Source organism: Cuculus canorus, chromosome 2 (genome assembly GCF_017976375.1).
Source record: "Cuculus canorus isolate bCucCan1 chromosome 2, bCucCan1.pri, whole genome shotgun sequence".
Taxonomy (NCBI): Eukaryota; Metazoa; Chordata; class Aves; order Cuculiformes; family Cuculidae; genus Cuculus; species Cuculus canorus.
Window position 1 is genome coordinate 45794385 of NC_071402.1, and position 14842 is coordinate 45809226.

At 36.4% G+C, this 14842-nt stretch overlaps 1 protein-coding gene across 1 annotated transcript in view; it reads right to left on the reverse strand.

Moving 5' to 3' along the window:
- Positions 1-14842, reverse strand: part of ASXL3 (ASXL transcriptional regulator 3) — a 127489-nt gene that overhangs the window by 33735 nt on the left and 78912 nt on the right. Inside the window, 3 exon segments of the mRNA XM_054058533.1 lie at positions 7819-7982; positions 12426-12545; positions 13472-13589. Of these exon segments, the coding sequence (XP_053914508.1) occupies positions 7819-7982; positions 12426-12545; positions 13472-13589 (402 nt within the window).

Sequence of the window (14842 nt, forward strand, 5' to 3'; positions counted from 1 at the left end):
TCATGATCGTGGATGAAACATTGCAGGCTTTAAGAAAGTAAAACATTATTAAATTATCCAACAGTGCTCACATGTTGGTGAAGGTGCAGAAAAGAGATGTAAACAGACAGAATCTATTCATTTAGCTTTTGAAAAAAATAAATGACATATGCCTTTGACCCCAGGAAGCAGAGGGTGAGGGGATATTACGCACAGACATCTAAAATTAGTCATTTTTGACGAGTGTCATAAATGAAAACCCTGCATCTAATCCTGTTTATTTAGGCATTAGGGGAAAAAAAAAAAAAAAAAGTTGTATGTACTTAACACAAGAGAGAACAAGATAACGGAAATCTGAGTTTAAATAATTCAAAGATAAAGAATAGTAATGCTCTGGAATAATTATGGGAAAGCCCCTTCAACCTCTTTTCCCTTTTTCATCAGAGCAAAACAGATATACTGAATAAAGACAGTGAGAAAGAAAGAGACAGAGACAGATGAAGAGGGAGAAAGAAAGGGTGAAAAGAGAGACAGAGATTGCAGCAGAAGCATGGATGGATCACTTTGGCTTGCACCTCTTTTCACTGCACCTGCATCCAACATGCTGTTTCAAGTCCCTGGCCGTCTTCAGATTCAGAAGTGTAAGGAACATTCCTTTACCTAATTACAGTGCAGTCCTACAGTGACAACACTGGAGGCACTGCAGACCAACTCATATCACTTATTTATTAGCACTCTGCAAGGAAAGATCAGTTGAAACACTACACACTATAGTAGAGCAATGCATCCTTAATAGCCACCTAATTTGAAGCATGCCAGTCCCTTGTGTCCACATGTTACTATTTGTGTCCACATATTAGTACAGTCTCATAACAGAGCTCCTAGCACAAGGTCTTTTAAAAAGGCACTTGTGAGAGTAGTTTCATAATGGAAGGGAGCTGTTTTATCACTTCTTTTCTCTTTTTAAAGTACCAATCATTCTTTCAAACATAAATGGAAGTGGTCCTCTTTTTTTTTTTTTTTTTTTTAAGCACTAAAAGCTGCGCACTTTAATTTACAAAATTTGTTCAGGGGGGAAGGAGAAGGGAACAAAAAGTTTCACTAGTCTGCATCAAAAAGAAACCCATGAGCCCAGGGCTCCTTACACACCAGGACTTCTGAAAAAGGATGCTGCAAAGACAGCTGCAGCTCTCGTATTTTCAGCTTCCAGTGAGGACAGTGCCCTTGCCGTGTCCTGCTAGATATTCTGACGATGCTACAGACAAAAGCAATTGCAATAGTTCTGCTAACGCCTCCACAACTTGTTTGTAATGGTGAGACATGCTTTAAGTGTGACAGGAGCTTGTAGCTAGGGCTTAGAAACAAAACAAGAACTTCTACTACATGGATGCAGCATGGTGGAAAACATTGATTCACACTTCTGAAATGCAGTGATCAAGTCTGCAGATATATAAAACTATGACACAAAGAAAGATGTAAAGCTTCCTATTTACATATGTAGCAGCACTGTTATTGAGGAGGAATTCTAAGGATTATTGCAAACAAGAATCCCACTACCACATCAGTCAGAGCAGCCAGATTGTAATGCAATTGTAGTAGGGCTTACTGGACTGCACTAAGGAAGCCGAAGGAGTATTCCTTTAGCTAAAGCAACAGGGATTTTGAAGTGAAATCCTTCAGCCTTCAGGTCATGTAAAATGAAACTGATGTTTGTTGTTAATACATGACTGTGAAATGTGCAGATACACCATCCATACAGCTGCGTTTGGTAAAAAAGGTATTAAGTTGCAGCACAAGGACAAGGGGGCCAGCTGGGGGTACTAACCTTTCTGAATACCCCTAGTTAGCTGAGCTCAGGAGTCAGAGCCCAGGAATCCTACTGAAAAGGCAGCGTAAATGCTTTGGAATTTTTTCATCCATCTATAAGATAACCTGTATTAAAACTACCCTATAAGGCTGTTCAAATAAAGCACATTACAACAATGCCATGTTACCCACATTAAGCAATAAAACAACAACAAAAGTCAGTTAAAAGGAGAACTGTGACATAAAATGACCTTCAATTACTACACACACAGGGGTGCCAATTTAACAGCCTTTTAAATATGCTTAGGTGCAGAAGACATATGTTACATTTAACCTTCTACTGCAAATGTTCTCTTCTGGAGTAAGTGCTTTTGTCATAACCATAAAACTATTTCAGTGTAAAACCCAAACATTTGCAGGGACATAATAATAAATATTTGAAAGCTACTGATGAGAGAGAATTGAAAAAGGATGGCTAAAATATTGCAGTATTAGCAGAAAAGGCAGCTAAAAAGAGAAGGTAACCATTTAGCTACTACTACACCATAATTTAATGGAGAGAAACATAACACAAACATGGGAGCAAATAATACACACCAGACTAATTCCTGAAGTTTGATGTCTTATTAAGAAAATACTCAAAAACTCCAATTGCAAATACAGTCCTCAAGTATGGATAAAGTTAAGAAAGGAAACATAAAGATGGTTACACTGCTATCAAGAAGGAACTGTGAAAATAAGGCTTTGCTTACTCTCTTTTAATCTAAAACTACTAGTAAGTAAAATATACTAAATAGTGTTTATTTTATTCTTTTGATTACAAAGAACAAAAGAAACACTAAGTGTCAGAATGGCAGATATCAGACCTCTCTCCTTGTCTTTTACAGGTGTAAGAGTTTTGTGTATTATTCATTACCTGTTCCCCAATGCAGAACTCAAACTGATGTGCTTGGGAGTAGGAGTAATTTGTGCAAATCAAAAACAATGGTTACCTTTTGTTATCATTGCTCAAATGGTAGGAACAGATATTAAGCTGATTCATACTACATTAAAGCATAATGGTTTTGAAATAGAGTTTTGTGGATAACCTCCCCAAAATTACTTCCCACTATTTTAAACAGAAAAGAGATAATCAGTAGCTGACATCAACCTGTGTCTTTTTTCAAGGCAAGGTGAGAGGGAATCTTTGCAAGGTGATACAGTCAACCTGGAAATGCCAGCATCAACCTAAATTGAGTCGGCCAAGACAGAAACACAGAACCTGTGCTGACCTTAAAGGACAGGATGCTGCAGTGTTATTGCATAACAACAGTACTGGCACTGACTGAAGAGACAGTTATTATTTTGGGATTCACTGATTCAGAAATTATTTAAAAAGAGTTAAGATAGGGTTTGACCCATTTTAGAATCTTTTGATTCATAAATCATGTTTTTCTTTCTACTAGACTGGCTTGCTATAAACCTGAAATATTCACAGGCACTTCTACAACATTACATGGCTTAAGTATTTCCTTAATAATATTTAAGTTTAGGATTTTGAATTTAAGTAACTACATTGACTGTCTATAAATCCTTGATTGATTCAGAGAGTAAAAGACTGATAAATTTCTTTCATAAAACAAGTAAAGCTAAGACAAGATATAAATCCTACTAGGATATCCTCCACTGTTTTAAATGTTCTTCATGAGTAGGTTTCAGACAAAATGGCACTGCAACCTAACACACAGGTCTGAGGACACATTGAGAACCTTTGCGGGTGTTTTTTCAGGAGGAAATTCCTATTATACGTGAAATGGCCAGGCAGATGCAAACAACAAGAGGCTCAAAAAAACCAAATATCACCAGAAGAGAAAATACAGACAGAAAATTAAATTCTCAGAGATCAGAAATTTGTTGAACATTTGTAAAGTCTGGAAAGACACAATTTTTCAGACCATTCAAAAAATAATATTTTGTTTAACTCTTTAAGAATGAGTAAAATCACTTAAGCCCTCTATTCAGATAAGGCAGCATGTCTTGGAAGCTTACTTCTGGGTGTATTTCCCTTTCTTCAGCTCATACCAGTTTTAACAGCAGGAATTTGACTCCATAGTAGCAGCAACAAGGAAAGCTGGTGCAGACAAGATATTGCCAGCTGCCACTCCTTTTCAGCAACTTGTCATATAGACCAGTTACTCATTCTTCCACAATATACGTTGTTTAATTAAGATTTAAAGAGGTACTGATGCAGTATAGCAATCAAAATACAGAGAGAAACTTCTTGCTTCAAAGATGAATATTTGCTGAAGATGTGGTCAAGAAGGCTTCTGTCACACGTAATCATCATCTTGATGTATTAATATTAGAAGCAGGTATCTCTTTGATGCAAACCCTATTATTCTTCAACTATGGAATGCTCTAATTAGAGCTAAGAAAAAAATGACTTTGCTGGGATTTGTGACCACTGAAATCTTTTGTGTGGAGCCTTTGCTTTCCATATAGTTTAATATACCTACATGTTTTCCTTATTGCCAACTCAGTCATCTAGGTGTCCTAGGGAATTGCCCCACAGTCTTCTCTATTAGCTGAGCTTTAAGGTTTTTGAGCCTTTGGGTCCATACAGATTGACAGAGCTGAAAATCTGGATGTTCAAATTTCATACATGAGGTTCCCAGTATCCAGTGATGCTACATTTTGGAGCAGTTTGCTAAACAGACAAGTCTGGGTCACGGCTGCTTCCTTTAACAATGTCCACATACTATTTCACTCTGAACCCGAATGAAAGCAAATAAAATCCCTGATAAAACATATCCACCACAACTGCCAGCTTGCTCCGATCTCTTTTATAGGCAATTTGAATGCAGAGAATTACACACAGGCCTCATTTGTACTGATGTAAAATTTGAACTAATATACAAGCTGAAATAAATTTCAAGTTTGAATAACTGATGATAAATTTTTCATTTCCTAAGGAAAATAAAAGGCAATGATCCTACATCTCCACTTTGTAAAAAATCTAGCTGGAGAAAGAAAAAGGACAGCACCGATATCAGCAGAGTTGTTCTCAACTTCTTCCATTCTGGGACATCTTTCCTAAGGCCCTTTTTGATGCATGTGCTCCAATGGCTTTTGTTCCATAAGGAGCTCCCATGGCTTCCGGATAGCAACCGCAAAACTTGAAAACAAAAGAAAAATCAGAAAGCACACCCCATAAAGCTCCTGATTTGGGCCTGAACATTTTTTGGGACATATTTGACTAACCAGGGCTGAAAGAGAAGTAATTTATTTAAAATAAACACTTGTATGCAAAATAAAAAGAAAACTTCAACAACCCTAACTAATAGTTTCTAAAAATGCCTATTCAAGCTGACATATGCATGACAAGTCTCAGCTCAGTATGATTTAAGGAGGAGGAGTTATACCACCCAGAAAAATGTTGTTTATGACAGAAATGACAAAGGATCATTCATCATAGGGTTTTTCTATGTGGAGCAGTAATAAAGCCTAAATGAGACTGCACTTCATTAGTAATTTATTTCACAGATCACTATATATACACAAATAGCATAACTCTATTACATTTTTATAGTGCCATTCATTACCCTACTTCTCATACTATATCCACATGACAACACAGAAATGCAGCTTTCTCTGGGGAAGACGGCAAGAGCCAACTGCAGAGCAGTGCATGGGGAGGAAACATTTCAGAGCCAGAAGAGCAGAGGTAGGAATTCTTAGGTGAAACAGGAAAAGGACAATATAAAACACCAAAACTGAACCCTGAAAGACGGGTAGCTAAGTTAAAGAATAGTTTTACTTCATTTTAACTTGCCCGATACCCCATTTGATTTACGCAGTAGAAATAAAAGACGAAGACTGAATATCCTTGCCTTGTCCCTGATGGAGTGACCAACACGAGAGATTCCCACCAGAGCTCCCTGGCCGGAATTCTCTCTGCCCCTCACTTGATCCTTGAGCGCTACCCTGGTGTTTTCCACTTGCCACAGGAAGGAGAAGAATATTAGATCAACTCCCTTCACCAGTCCATATCAGGGATGCTACTCATTATGCACAATAAAGGACATACTATTCTCATATGTCATGAAAAGGGTTGCAATTCTTTCTACTAAGACCTCCACAAAGTGAAGATTCGGGGCAGACCACTGGTATTTCACTCCTCACCAGAAAACAATTCTCAGACTATAACACTTCAAATCACAGGTCAAATACATCCATTAATATTCTAGAGACTAATGGAGACTACTGCTTTCCAAACGCACATTTGCATATGTTACACAAACCCACAGAACATTTTGAGAAGACAACACGCAGAAGGACACCTGTAAATGTCTTTTTAAACTGCTTTTTTTGTGACTGGTCCATTTGTGAGGTAATGGTGCCCAATTATGCAGTGTTAGGCCTTCGAAATAATGTGAATGCATTATGTGAACACTTTCTGAAATAAAAATTAAAAGGAAATTAAATGCCTTACTTTTAACCAGCAAGGTATGATTAAATTTAACAAATATTCTCTTGATTTTCTTGCCAAAAACTCTGCAGTAAGAACCCTGATAAAAAGGGAAATGGCTTTTCAGTTCTAGAGTCTTCATTTTAAAAGATAAATTTTGAAGTAAGAAACTTCTAAATAAGGCCCTCGTACTTGAAATATAATTCATTAACCATCTTTGATGGTTGCAGAAAAAAAAACATGATTTTATCTGATAGATTTTTATTTTTTTTAATCTCTTCTGTCAAATTAACTAGAAAGAGAAAAAAAAATCAAAACTACGAGGAAAATATTTGCTGGGCACTAAGTTAAAATCTGTTTTAAAGCAGTCAATATTGACTTTGACTGCCTTGTGGGAACTTGAGAATAAATTAATTTACATTGTTTATCCTATGGCTCTGGTTTTTAATGTTCTTTTTCAAGTATTCCATTATCATAGGGCATAATTTTAGTCCACAACATACAGTATCTAATTTGAGAAGAGGGTAAGTAAATATACATCAGTACAATTCGTCTTTCTCCTTTTGTCTCATATTGCACTGCTTTCCCCTGTATTGCTGTTGTAGACACTAACTACTAACAATTTAAGAAATGAAACCAAGGCATTTAACATATTGATTTCAGAAGCAGGTTATAACAAGTCATTTAAATGACCTGCATTCTCTAGTTATTACATGAAAAGAGGGATCCAGACCATCTGCGAAAAATACAATGCTGTATTTGGGTAAGTTAATGTTTCTGAATTAAGTACATGAGTATTGTGCATTGAAATTGGTACAACTATTTAAATCTGGAAATGAAGCAAGTGCATAAATGAACCCGTTTTGGGCTCTCCTTGCTATTTTAACTGCTAGACATAATAGAGATGTTTTTTTCTTGCTCTAAGAAGCCTGCAATCTAACCAAGAAATGCAGGGAGGACCAAACAACGTAGGAAACAACATGAAACTGAACTTTTATTTCTATCCTGTTACTCCCTAAATCATTCTCCTCACAGAAATGATTAACAACTCATACGTGCCTACAGCCATGAGCTCAGAACAGGAACTTCCTTATCATAGGTATGAATGAATGGATTTAGCGCACTAGAGCTGAGCAGGTGCATACGTAGGCACGTGTGCAAGGCGAGGAGGAGAAGCAACTAACAGAACTAATATTGACCTGGACATTGCTGGCAGAGTGCCCAGGAGGATCACAGATGAAGAGAGGCTCAATGTAAATAAAGTCTTAAAGATGAGAAGTTTATCTTCAATGCTATAGGTAGTAAAGGTAATTAAGAGATTTGGCAAGTTCAGAAGATCTGCTGGCCAGTTTCCATTTAGACAAAATAGGGAGCTGCAGAGTTTTCAGAAAGAAAGGAAGCAGGAGCTGGTTGACGCTTAGACAAACTTTACTGTCATTCTACATCTAAAAGTTTTACCTAAGAGTGTATGGCAATTCTCTTCTTATTCTTTCCTAGAACAATTCCTAGTCAATCAAATCAGCCTATGCAAACACATTGTAAAAATTTCTCATTAAAGGAAAAAAATACTGCATGAGGCTACTTACCTGCCTGTCTACTTCTGGAAGCAAAAGCAGGAGGTATTGTTGAAAATGCTGAGGTAAAGAAGCAAAGGTGTGTTTATTTATTAAAGCCCTCAGGTTAGTGTTCACTAGAATAGATCCTGGTGTTTCTATGTCAATATCCTCAGCTTTGGTCCATTTCAAATGTCCTGGAGTAAATAAAGAGAAATAATTTAAGCATAAATAAAGGAAGAGAGTAAGAACAATAGTGGTTTTTAAGTTTTCAACTTTTTTGTATTATACAGTAATCTCCATAGAAGTGGTACTCTGAGAAGGGAAACACAGCCTTATCTAGGTGTCTTAACATCATCTTTTATACTCCCTGTATCTGTCTCTTAAGCATTTCCAGGATCCATGTTCCAGCCAACATCACAGCTGACATATTCTTACTTCCAGCTCAAGAAGCCAACTCGGCTCAGCAGCAGCAAAAAATTTTCCTGTCATGTCATCAATACAATTATAAGCATCTATTTCCAAGGAAAAGATTGCTTGATGAGGCTGATGTGAATTAATCGATACAGAGAGCTTCTCTTTCATTGTGCTCCACAACCACAGTCCACTAAGGACTACATAACTTGTCCCACAGCACCTGCTAAAAACTGTGTGAATAGACAGTGATCAGAGATGAGAACATCTAATGTGTTAAGTGTCTGAAAACATGCATTTTTCAAAATTTTTGTAGGAATCTATGATCTAAAATCATCAACACTCAGAATGTAACAGCAGGAATTATCAGAGGTTTAGAAAACGGGGCCTGTGAAGAAAAATAAACCCAGGAATGAGTAAGATAAAGACTCAGCAGAGGAAAGGGGGAATACATCAATGACTGATGTACAGGGGTAAAGAACATTGTCTGACTGTCCACAATCAAAGTGAACAGCTTAATTCTTGCGCAGTAAGAAACATTTCTGTTAAGATACTGGGAAGAGTGAGCTTTCAACTACCGAGGACAAGGAGAGGTTAGATTAGATTCATAGGAAGGCATCACAGAGTCCCATCATTGGAAATATTTAAGAATATTTTTGAAAAATACCTGTCAGGAATGATAAATGTATAACTAATTTTGCCCTATGGGTGATGAACAAACAAGATGACCACTGGAGGACCCGTCTGGTCTAATTTTGTTATTTTTTCTAGGATAATACTTAAAAGGTATTTATTAAAGCTCCTTAAAGGGCAATTACTGCTGCCTGCTTCAGGGTATATACATACTGCTACAATTCCTTTTTCCTCTCAGTCTTAATTCCATATTATGATACTTAATATGCAAATGGAAGACATGTGGAGTCCAGGTGGCCGGACAAAGTCAAAAACTCAAAAACTTCTAACCTCTCCCAGGAAACTCCTCCAGGTTTTGGTCTACTGCATTTTAGATATTTCAAAGATGCTACAAAAGGAGTCTTAGCTAAATCATGCACCAACTCCCTCAAAATCTCAAAACACAAGTGGAAAAGACTATTCCACTGCTCTGAACAGTGATGGCATTTGTTATTCACACAGAACCACTCAGCAAGGATTACTACTGACACGTTAAGAAGAATAAATATATTTTACAAATGGAGGAATTTGGGCATACTGATTATTAGGAACGTCTCAAATGCTACAAGGTACTTAACTGTAACATTAATAAAAATAATGCCATTATGCTCTGGATTTCTTGGAAGGCCTACAGTGGCCTCCCCTGAAAAGATATAAAATCACCCACAAAATGTAAAAATGAAAAAAATGCAACATACATGTAAATTCTAAAAGCTCTCCTTCACCCACAGCCTCCCAAAAACACTCTTGCAAATTTCATTTTGCTTTTCCGCAGACAATACTAACTGAAAGAGACAAGGATTACTTTGCACTCAACACAAGATAACCTTTCCCAACACATATTTCTCATGTACTGTATTTCAGTACAGCAAAGACTCTACTAGAAACAAATGAGTGTCCTGTTATAAAGAACAATTGTATGTAAGAAGCGCTCATTTTCATGAACGCATCACAATAAACTGTGCTCGCCATCTGTTCCAGCCACTAAATATAAATTCAAAAAGAACACAGTCCCCAAGCATAACACAAGTATTATGATGTATCTGATTTTAATGCCTATATGTATTCTCTTTTCTTTAATCAAATTACAGTAGACATCCCCATCTTCTAAGTGACTCCAAATTGGAGTAACTTTTTCCTCAGCTAACAACTTATATCCTACAGGAAGTCAAACGCACAGAGATGATTCAAAATAAAACAAGATGGATACGTGACCGCGAAGTCAGTAACATTCTTCAGTGGCAGATATTTTAATAGTATGAAAAGCCCATAATTCTGTGTGCCTGCGTCGCACATTTTCTGATTATTCGACCTGGTACCAATTACAGGCTACTATGGAGGTTTTATCAACTTGTAGAAGACATATGTTTTATTCCAAGATGCCAGGGCAGTAGCTCACTATGGATATACAGCATAGCCATACCTTAAAAAAAAAAAATCCGTTCAGAAGAACAACAAATTCTCTCTCCTGCACCTTTCCTATGGCTAATTTAGGAATTCTCCTGTCTGTCTCAAGTTAGTAATTAGACTTAGTGAAGTATTTGGGAGCTGTATGGAAAGCAGTCATTTTGTGGACAAGAGCATACCACTACTGCATAGCTAATTGCAACTCTGAGAGGAGTTTATGACAAAACATATGCCAAAGTTTTTAAAATTATTTTCTGCAGAGGATTACATTTTGAATCCTTATATAGCTGCTCTCAAGTCTGAGGGATCATTGGCCACATCAGAAGTAGAACCTGGAACATGAGAGAGAAACTCAAGCTTACAGACATGGAAAAGAAGAAATTAGTCTCTGACATGAGAGAATTAACCGCGAAAAGGTTAGAAGCACCATGGTTCTAAAATAAAGTATAAAAATTAAAATAGGAAAAGGATAGAAATCACTTAGTTAGTTAAAAGGGGAAAAGTCATCATATTTAAAATGTCTACCAAACACAACATGCAGTGAATACTGGGCAGCTCACCAGAGTTTCTGACAATCAAACAACATCTGGAACTGAATCGTGCACTATATAGGGCACTGGACCGATTCCCAAGAAGCTCAACAACTGTTCTATTAGAATCCCAAGAAATGTTTTGCGATAAGAGAAACATTTCATCAGGGACAAGAAAAGGAACCCTTAAATCTCAAACCAAGTTTGTGTCCACAAGAAACCTAACAAATTCACTCTATATTTGGTACCATCAGTCAACGGTTGACAAAATATCTGGGTATCGGGAGGAAAGTATACACCAAATTGTGTTACTCAGTCTTAAACGTAGAGAAAAAAAATCATGTAAAACTGAATGTATCTTTGCATAGCAAAAGTTGTAATACAGAAAGAGCACTTTTAGATAATGCCATTTGATCAACAAAGAGAACTAGCTATTCACCTGAGACTGATGAATACTCTGTAGAAAGATTATATGTGAAACCAAAGCACACTTTTATGGGAGATTGTGATACAATAAGGCCTGCAGGAACAGTTCACGAGGCATTGGCAATAGCATGTTTAACAACCAACCTATGATATTTAAGAAGTAAAGTACCTTCAAGCTATTTTAGAGAATCGTTATATATAAAAATAGGACTAGGTTGGATCATTAATAAAAAACAATCTTATCAACACAAAGACAGACATAAAAAAAATTTAGTATAAACCTGCCACTACAAAAAGCTTCTTTGCTAACTTTTCCAATATGGCTATATCGCAAAGTGCGTCTCTAAATGATTCAGCACTCTGCTGAATGCAAAAAGTCCTTTGTTAAGATAAAGAAACAGTTATGTAATTATTCCACTTTACTTTAGCCGAGACAAAAGTCTTACTAAACACTATGTTTTCTACCCCTTGGGGAACATTTCCAATTATATTTCATGCAGAGCAGGAAAATCTGCCTAGCTCATGGAGCTACTAAGAATTTACTCTTAGCGTCTCTTCAGAGAAAATTCTTCATTAATCACAGATCATCATCCATGAATCATGCTACAAAACACAGAAAATAAAACCAGAAACTGTATGTACCACCTCAAGAGATATAGCTTCAAAATAATTAAGGATCCAACTGAAGAAACAAATTCACCAAAGAGAACCAACCAAAAATAATATGCCAAATCTCTACATGACACGGAGTAATGCAAACGAAGAAAAGAGAGTTAGCTTCTAATAAGGCACGTATTTAAGCAAATATGCTATTATCTTTGGGAATAAAGGCATATTAGACTGCAAGTAAATTTACCAGGAAGAAGTACTATTTGCTATACACTGTCCCCATTTCCCAAAAAAATCATAATGCAGCAATCAGAAGCTAATTGCTAAATGGCCTCTCTGCCTGCATTTGCTTAGCTCTGTCAAACTTTAAAAGGCAACTACAGAAAAGCATGCTGGGGGAAAAAAATACCCATGGATTTTCCAGGTAGCCATAAAGAAAGATGCCTTCTTGAGAAAGGCTAAGCTGCCAAGTTTGAAAAAGGGACAGAGAAAGCAGAAAAAGAAAACTTTTTAAGAAAACAGAGTTTACAAAAACATCAGTATTACCATAACAACTAAGATATTTAATTTGCTCCTACTCACCTAAACCAGATTTTTTTAACCTCTTTAAGTGCTGGCTTGTTTGTTTTCCAGTTGGAGACTTTTGCCCATGTTTCATCTCTTTATCAGAACCATCTGCTTCACCATTTTTAGATTCAGATCCTTAGGAAAAAAAAAAAACCCAAACAGTCATGACACTGATGCACTTGTACCAAAAATCCCCCCAACAGCCCTTATATCGTAAAGAAAATAAAAACAGGATTTAAAAAAAATTAGCATGTACTTGTTGAAAGGCAATACACCTTTCTGGTTACAGCATGATTCCTCATCATCAGAGGAAATGGAAGTAAAAGCTCAATAAATCAATTAAGCGCTAAAACCTAAAGTTTACTGAACACCACAGTCAATAAAAATGTTCACTGATCTAATAAAAATAACATTTTCCTATAATGCCCAAGAGATATCTTCAAAAATATTTTAACCTGAAGTTACGGGGCAGTAAAGCGATCTAGAAGTGAAAAAAGATCATTTCTTTGTGATGAAACATTTACAGAAGAGATGTGCCTGGAAATACAATTGTCAATTTGTGTTAAACATAGACATAGAAATCTCTTAAAACGAAGCAACTTAACCACCAGAACTAAAGGTCAAGGTTATGCTGCAGTGATAAGCATGGCACCAGAAGAAGAAAAGCTAACAAAGGATCCGAGTATTGCAGTGCAGAATCAAGAAACAAATTCACATTCACAGAGAAGCTTCCTTTTTTAATCCCCCTCCCCTTTTTATGGCATTGAATACCAGCATGTGGTCCTTGATTAGAGTTCCAGAGCCAAACAAAATGTTACTGTGCATTCCTTTAAAGCTGCTGCTATTACCAATTGTCATTTTACTGCGTGCCTTCAGTTCTTTATTAAAGAAAAACCTCCATCCTTGAGACACCAGATTTGATAAGGAAATAAAAACGTTAAACAAAGCCACCACAGGGAAATATTATTTCAGCATTTCCAAATACTGTATGCTACACAGCTGATTTGGAGGAAGGCTCTGTGACTAGAGCTTATCTTGCAAACCGTCCTTTAGCTATTTACCTGAAGGTGAATCCGACTGCTCATCAGACACCTTTAATGGTGTCAAAACAACACGAGGAACAGTCTTGTTTACCATCATTGAGACTCCATTTCTTCTTTTCTGCTGTTGTCTTAAAGCCTACAAAAATGATAACAAAACATAAAAATAAAACAAAAAATAATGCTTATAAGTGAATTACACGAGACATTTCTCTATTAAATTGAATCTCTTAAAATAAGAATAATTTACATTGCTACTGACTGCCAGACTTCACACTCGTCCCCTTTATGTCATTTTCCTTTAAAATACAAAATCAACCTTTTTGTTATAGAGAAAGAAGATGCACCTTAGATCATTTTTCAATACAGTTTTGACAACAAAGAAGCACGCAACTGTTTGCTCTACCTTAACAGCACAACATGATAACCCATGGAATGTGAAACTAAGATTTCCGAGTAAAAAAATGTAAAAGAAATGTTTCGAAACCAGAATAAAAATATATATGTCTGCACATCTCTCGCAGGTGCATCCTCTCCAGTATACTGCTCAGTCAATCAAGTTAACACAGAGTGTCATCAGTATGTACAGCATGTAAGGACTACAGTATTGATGCACTCACTCAGCCGTGAGTAGTGCTGCACAAAATCACTGAACATGGCAGGAATCATTTATTTTTGTGAAGGGAATCAGTCCTAATCTTGGAAACCTTGCAGCACTTGGCTTCTGTCTGCTTGACTTTGGGCATTAACCTTCAGAACACGAACATGGTGGTGTTCTGGCAAATGTGGAGGAAAATGATACAAGAATAAATCTCTACAAATGGGAGTGCTCTGTGTTTCATAAATGCATCGAATATAGGGTTGATAATGTAATACAAAATATTTAAAGATTAGAAATTGCAAATACCTGCCAGACTGTTTTATATGGAAAATGATATCTGATTCAAAAGATCTTAAAACATACAAATATGAACACTTGCCAGTTAATACATTTGCACACATTAAAATTCCGGAATTAATCAGAATGGGCTGGGCTGAATACAGATCTCTCCTATCCCCCTGTCTATTTCTCTCCAGTCTCACTGTGCAGTCTCTTTTTATAACTGTCATTTGTGTTATGATGTTGGAGGGATTTATTAAAGTAATACTATATTAACAAGGAATATATTTGATGTGAATTATCTCTATAGGTTTATGAGCATGAATGACTGATGTCTTGTTAGGTTTAAGTCTGTAACTTCAATTAATCTGTAATATCTTTCCAAAATGTTCACATAGCTAAATAAAAAAAAAAACTCTGAAAAAAAGAAATCTATATCAATCTATTCCACTAAATAACACACTACACAACATAAAATACATCAAGCCACACAAAAGCTATTTCATCGATTA